The sequence below is a fragment of the Myotis lucifugus genome, unplaced genomic scaffold (genome assembly GCF_000147115.1).
Source record: "Myotis lucifugus unplaced genomic scaffold, Myoluc2.0 scaffold_107, whole genome shotgun sequence".
Lineage (NCBI taxonomy): Eukaryota > Metazoa > Chordata > Mammalia > Chiroptera > Vespertilionidae > Myotis > Myotis lucifugus.
This window is the reverse complement of record NW_005871155.1, coordinates 1916895-1923552: the sequence shown is the minus strand read 5'-3', so window position 1 is coordinate 1923552 and position 6658 is coordinate 1916895. Positions and strand designations below refer to the sequence as shown.

The window sequence follows — 6658 nt, the reverse complement described above, 5'->3', positions numbered from 1 at the left end:
CTCCTCTAGGGCTCGCAGCAGCAGGCACGTGCTCCCTGCCCCTTCACACGCAAGCCTGGAGGGCCCAGTGTCGGAGGACTCTCTTTCTCCCCTTTGATTATCTCTTTATTTCACTGGGATCTGAGTCTCCCATCATTTCAAAGAAAGGACACCCTCTTCATTTTGGAACCGTGTTCTAGATAGTATCACAACTGGAAAAAGGTCTTTAAAGTGCACAAAAAGTAAAGACTTCTAAATGGAATGAAGAGTAGCCCTGGGGGACGGGGGGAGGAAGTGGGGAGGGGGGCGTTAAACATGTCTAGCCAGAATAATTAGCTAGTCCGGGAATAGGTGCTTACAGAGGAGGGACAGGTGCGGTTGTCAGGGCTGTGAGAGTTCAAAGGGATGAGCTAGTTCTTTGCAGCCAAAGGCAGGTTGGGGGCCGAGTTGCTCAGTCTCAGTAGCAAAAAAATTGCATAGGGTCTATTTCAGATAAGCAGACCAGATGCCTATGAGGAAGGAAAGGTAACAGCCTTGCTCTTTGCAGCAACAGGTTTTTAAAAAAGTTCTCCCATAGGGATTTCTTAAGAACAGAACCTGAGGGTGGGGAAAGTTGGCCCAAGGACAGCTGAAAGGGCAGAGAGGAAAAACAGGTATATATTCAGCACACAAACAATGCATTTGAAGTAATGGACTGAATACAAAAGTATCATGAAAGTTCTTAATTTGTCCAGTGTCTACATTTCTTACTATAGAAACATTGTTAATGCCTGTGTATATTGAACCCCTGTATTATTGGCCAGTTGGAAATAATCATGTAAACAGCCCCGTTGGCCTAATTAACTTATAAGTTAATTAGGCACTATATCTGTATACTATACAGATATAGTATACAGATACAGTATACTATATCTGTATACTGAGCACTTGATCAAATTGCAAATATATATTTTTCTCTTCTGTTAATACTCACCGGAGGATATTTTGCCATTGACTTTTAGAGAGAGTGGAAGGGAGGGAGGGAGGGAAAGAGAGAGAGAGAGAGAGAGACATCAATTGGTTGCCTCCTGCACATGCCCAGACTGGGGCTGGGGGATCAAGCCAGCAACTGAGGTGTGCCCTTGACTGGAATAGAACCCGGGACCCTTCAGTCCGCAGGCCAACACTCTAACCATTGAGCCAAAGTGACTAGGGCAAACTATAAATATTTTTAACACTCATTCTAAGTCAACAGGCTTTGCCAAACTAGATACTGAAATTACTCTCTGTTGTTTTGAAATAGAACGTACAATAACCTAATATTTAAAGGAATTATTTAGAAAAAGAGAAGCTTGGGATTGCATTTTCTGTTATCCTGAACTTTCCGTTGTTTTCTTGGCTTTACTCCTTAGAAACACTAAGGATGAGATTGATCTGCTTTACCCACATAATGGCTGCATTTTCTTTTCCCACTTTGCCTACAAATCCAATGGTGGAGGCTACGTAGAGTGTATTTATGATGGGTCTTAAAGAAGGAGGAGAGGAAAGGCAGAGAGGAAAGAATGTCCAAGCGGGAGAATGCGCAATGGGAACAACGACAGTGAGAAGAAGGAAACAGACGGTGTGCTCAGGGAGCCCTGTGCCGTTCAGCGGGGGTGGGTGCTGACTGAAAGCAGGCAACCCCCACACCTGTATTGTTCTAGTTCTTTGACAGCAGGGTGGAGACTTGTCAAAAGGAAGGAGAGAGTGTGCATTAAAGGACAGGGTTTCTTCATGGGGTGGGTGGGGCTCAGTCTCCATTGTGAGACGAGGGTGGAGGCACTGAGGCATTTAGTTCAGATAAACAATGAGGAGCAGTGGGAAGGCATTTAGTAGTTGAACTGGTGCTTCCGAGTAATTTTAAGTAAAATATATGAATCTACATTTAAAAAGCACTGGTGCAAAAGGGAACGGTGGAAGAAAAGAACCTTTTTCAGTGGTTCTCAACCTTCTGGCCCTTTAAATACAGTTCCTCATGTTGTGACCCAACCATAAAATTATTTTCCTTGCTACTTCATAACTGTAATGTTGCTACTGTTATGAATCGTAATGTAAATATCTGATATGCAGGATGGTCTTAGGCGACCCCTGTGAAAGGGTCGTTTGACCGCCAAAGGGGTCGCGACCCACAGGTTGAGAACCGCTGTAAGTGGAAGAGCTTGGTACTCCTTAGCCAAAACACTATTATTTGCAAATAGGGGAACCAACATTCATCTCCTAGGACTAGGTGGTTGAGACACTTAACTGGGCAGAAACAGTGTCTGATGATGCTCTTTGGGTGGTTAAAACCGGAATAGCCCCAAGGTTCCCTAATCTGAACTGTTACTTGTGGCCAGGATTCAAGTAAAGCTTTAAGGTCTCATCTAAATCAGGGTATGAAGCTCGAAACTTGTTCCTGTGACCCCGACATTCTGTGACAGGCCCCACGGTGGATGCTGGAAGAGGGAGAAGAGGCGCTGTCACCTGATCTCAAAGTCACAGGGCCAGGATCCCTGCCATTCAGATCCCCCAGGACTGGAGCTGAGCACGGTAGGGCGGGGCAGGAAAGCTTTATGGAGGAGCCAGGATGGATGAGCTTTATTTTCCTTGTCACCTCAGTTATTTGTTTTCACTGAAGCAGCATAGTTGAGAGTGGAGGCTACCTTATACCCCGTGGATCACACTGGGAGAGCCGAGGGACCGGGTTATGGATGGATCACTGCCCTGAGCGGCGAGAGGGGTGGGTGCCGCAGCCAGTCGGATGACTAGCAGGAAGCGCATGCCTGCCAGAACACATCCTTTCAACTTTGGCTTTCACTGTGCTAATTCCCTGAATGGCAATAACAAGGGGCGGGGAGAGAAGGAGAGGCGGGGGAATGGGAAATGAAAGAAAAGAGACCTGAGAAACGAAATCTGCAGGGGAAAGCAGTTAGCAGAGTTTTAGTGAAACAGCTCGCGGATGCCAGCCCGGAAGCAGCGGGAGGGAGCAAGGCTGGGCTTAACCTGCTGCTGGGATTTAGACAAAGGCGTTTTGAGAGAGGCAGAGAACCAGGCGGGATCAGTTGCTAATGTCAGCATGGGGACGGAGCCTGCAGCTGGACTCCCGGCATGAAACTGAATAAATTCCCAGCGTCTCCTTCAGGGTAGAAATGGCTGGAGCAGGTACCAAAATAAGAACTCAGAGGAAAAAGTAAGTTTGGGAAAAGACTTACAGATTTCCACCGGCTTTGAAATCTTGCTCTTCTGTGAGGCATGTCTTCATCGATGCGTTACCTTTTTATAGTTTCTGTCTCTTGTGTCATAATTTTTATCGTGTTCTATGTGTTCATATTTGGGGGAGAGCAAGGCTTCCAGAGGCTGAATAATTCGGACACTCTGATGCTGACTCAAGTTTGCGCATCCTTTATCAAAGGCAAAACACCTTTCCTGTGGCGAGACAAACTGATGATATATCAGAAGTCTTCCTGCAGAGAATATCTGACCCAGAGCCGCTACATCACGGCCCCGTTATCCGAAGAAGAGGCTGGGTTCCCTCTGGCATACATAATGGTCATCCATCACAACTTTGATACCTTTGTAAGGCTCTTCAGAGCTATTTACATGCCCCAAAATGTCTACTGCGTCCATGTGGACGAAAAGGCAACAGCTGAATTTAAAGATGCGGTGGAGCAACTGCTGAGCTGCTTCCCAAACGCCTTTCTGGCTTCCAAGATGGAGCCGGTTGTCTATGGTGGGATCTCCAGGCTCCAGGCGGACCTGAACTGCATCAAAGACCTGGTGGCCTCCGAGGTCCCGTGGAAGTACGCCATCAACACCTGTGGGCAAGACTTCCCCCTGAAAACCAACAAGGAAATAGTTCAGTATCTGAAAGGCTTCAAAGGGAAAAACATTACCCCGGGGGTGCTGCCTCCGGCTCATGCTATTGGACGGACTAAATATGTCCACCGAGAGCATCTGGGCAAAGAGCTTTCCTATGTGATAAGAACCGCAGCTCTGAAGCCGCCCCCTCCCCATAACCTCACCATTTACTTCGGCTCTGCCTATGTTGCTCTGTCAAGAGAATTTTCCAACTTTGTTCTCCGTGACCCACGGGCTGTTGATCTGCTCCAGTGGTCCAAGGACACTTTCAGTCCTGATGAGCATTTCTGGGTGACGCTCAATAGGATTCCAGGTATGTGAGCTCCGTATCTGGCGTGATGGTGATGCCACCCTTGAAAGGGCTTCTCAAGAGCCTGGTTCTTTTCATTTGAGTAGAAGATGAAAACTGAAACACACAGTTCTCACCTTAACCATTTCTAAAAGCAGAATGATGTTTTTTATGTGATAATACAATATTGTAGCACAGCCAAATAATACTTTTCAATGGTGTTGCTTTGCAGTTCATCATGTTCTCTTGCAATTATCATCCTACGAAGTCTTTACCACAATAGATATTATTGTTCTCAATCCCCGCTAGAGTTCTTTCTCCCAAATTTGTCAAACTTGCTCTAACCCAGCCGTGGGCAAACTATGGCCCGCGGGCCAGATCCGGCCCGTATAAAACTAAAAAAAAAAAAAAAAAAAAAGACCGTACCCTTTTATGTAATGATGTTTACTTTGAATTTATATTAGTTCACTCACACAAACACTCCATCCATGCTTTTGTTCCGGCCCTCCGGTCCAGTTTAAGAACCCATTGTGGCCCTCGAGTCAAAAGTTTGCCCACCCCTGCTCTAACCCCAGGGCCTTTTTCTCGCCCATTCTCCTGCCTACCCCTCTACAGGCCCAAGCTCCTTCTTGTCAGCCAGATGTCCTCTGAGCTGACCACCCCACCCTGTCTTTCCTTCAAAGAGTTTATCACCCTCTGGAATTGTCATATTTACTTATTTGCACGGGTTTGTTCTTGGCCTCCTCTGCATTACCTCCATGAAGTCAGGCCATTTTCTATCTTATTAACTCCTGTGTCCTCAATGTTTAGAACACATAGTAAATGCTCAATAAATATATATTAGGTGAGTGAGTGAATGAATGAATGAATGAATGGCAAAGTATAAGGCTTTACTATGGTACCACAGCTGTTTCCCAGTAAACTGAGAAATATATGGACTCATGCCTGTACCATATCATAGGTGTAGACTTACCAAAAAAAAAATATATATATGTATATACACATACGCACACACCCTAACCCTATCTAATAAAGAGGGAATATGCAAATTGACCGCCATGCCATCACAAAGATGGCAGTGCCCACAGTGGAGGCGGGGTTTCCGTAACACAAGATGGCTACACCCACAGCGGAGACCGAGTTCCTGTAATGAGCCTTAACGAGCAATCAGCAGAGACCTGAGGCTGTGTGGTGCTGGGCCGGGACAGGGGACCTGAGGCTGCACCCACCCTGGCGCCAGGCCGAGGGACCTGAGGCTGCACCCCCCACCAGGTGGGGCTTGATGGGAGCCCTGAGACTGTGCCCCCCGCCCGATGGGGCTTGACAGGGGACCTCAAGGTGCACCCCCTCAAGGGCCCCACCCTTGTCAAGGCCCTCCAGGCTGGGGGACCTCAGGCTGTGCCCCCTGCCCGGCAGGGCTTGATGGGGGACCTCAGCCCATGCCACCCACCCAGCGGGGCTTGACAAAGGTGGGGCCGGCCGGGTCTGGATCTCGCCCAGTGAGGGTGGGGCCAGCTGGGTCTGGGTCTCATGTGATTTTGAGGCACTGCGGGTGGGTGGGGAATTGACTTTGGGTCATGCAGTGCACCCCAGACTCTGAGAGGAGGAAGATTTTAATATACATTTTACTAATTTTCTTTCATCTCTGACACTTCTATTATAGAGAAAGGGCAAATAGCAATATTAATATATTTCCTCTAATTAATCCCCTTTTAATGTGCATGAATTTCATGCACTGGGCCACTAGTATGTATATATATATTTGTGGGGTGTTTTTTTTTACTTCAGATAAATAATAAGGCTCTAGGAGAAGCTCTTTTCTTTTTCATCAAAAATATTCCCACTTTGACTAATCGAGGAGATCAACTATTTTTAAAACTATAAAAAACACAATAGGATTTCTCCTGAAGGAAACAGCATGCTTTGAACTCAATGAAAAATACAAAATGGATCTCTGATGAACTCGACAGCATTATTATGGCAAGAGAAAGGCAATCATTGTTCTGCTTTTTGGGCGGCTGCCAAGTCGGAAACACTGGTAGGTGCTCTCAGCTGCAGGGCAGGGCCTGCTGGGCGACAGACACTCCAGTGACCTCTGGGAAATACTGTGTTTGGGCTCTGAGTCCCGGGCGATTGGCCTGGGGACCAGGGCTGGCTTTTGTCCTGCACATTGTCTTTTGCCTGACCTCCTTCTCCCGTGTTTTTTTTTCCATCGTTGACATTGAATTTGAGATTATTAGGTACTTAGAGGCTGATTTTTATAGTTAAATATTTATCCCCTTTCTATTTTCACTGTTCCCTTCAGATTTACAAAGGTTTGGTCCTAGCCATGTGTTTCCTTAGCTATCATACTGAGACGAAAGCATTTCGTAACTTAGCAAAGCCTGAATTGTCGCTTTTTAAGAAAAGAAAAACATGGGTTTTGTTTAGCATGAAGTGTCTGTGATTACTTTGACAGAAGGGACGGGTCAGTCTTATCAATGTCAAATCAGTGGTAAGAAAATGGAGGGAAGAAAGAAACTTTCACCATCCCCC

At 46.5% G+C, this 6658-nt stretch overlaps 1 protein-coding gene across 1 annotated transcript in view; it reads left to right on the top strand.

The window, feature by feature from the left end:
* Positions 1-2890: 2890 nt before the first annotated feature.
* The window catches only part of LOC102426091 (N-acetyllactosaminide beta-1,6-N-acetylglucosaminyl-transferase), a 67584-nt gene continuing 63816 nt past the window's right edge, over positions 2891-6658 (top strand). The window contains exon 1 of the mRNA XM_014459344.2: positions 2891-4147. Within this exon, the coding sequence (XP_014314830.1) occupies positions 3229-4147 (919 nt within the window). The 5' untranslated portion in view covers positions 2891-3228. The remainder of the gene's footprint in view (positions 4148-6658) is intronic.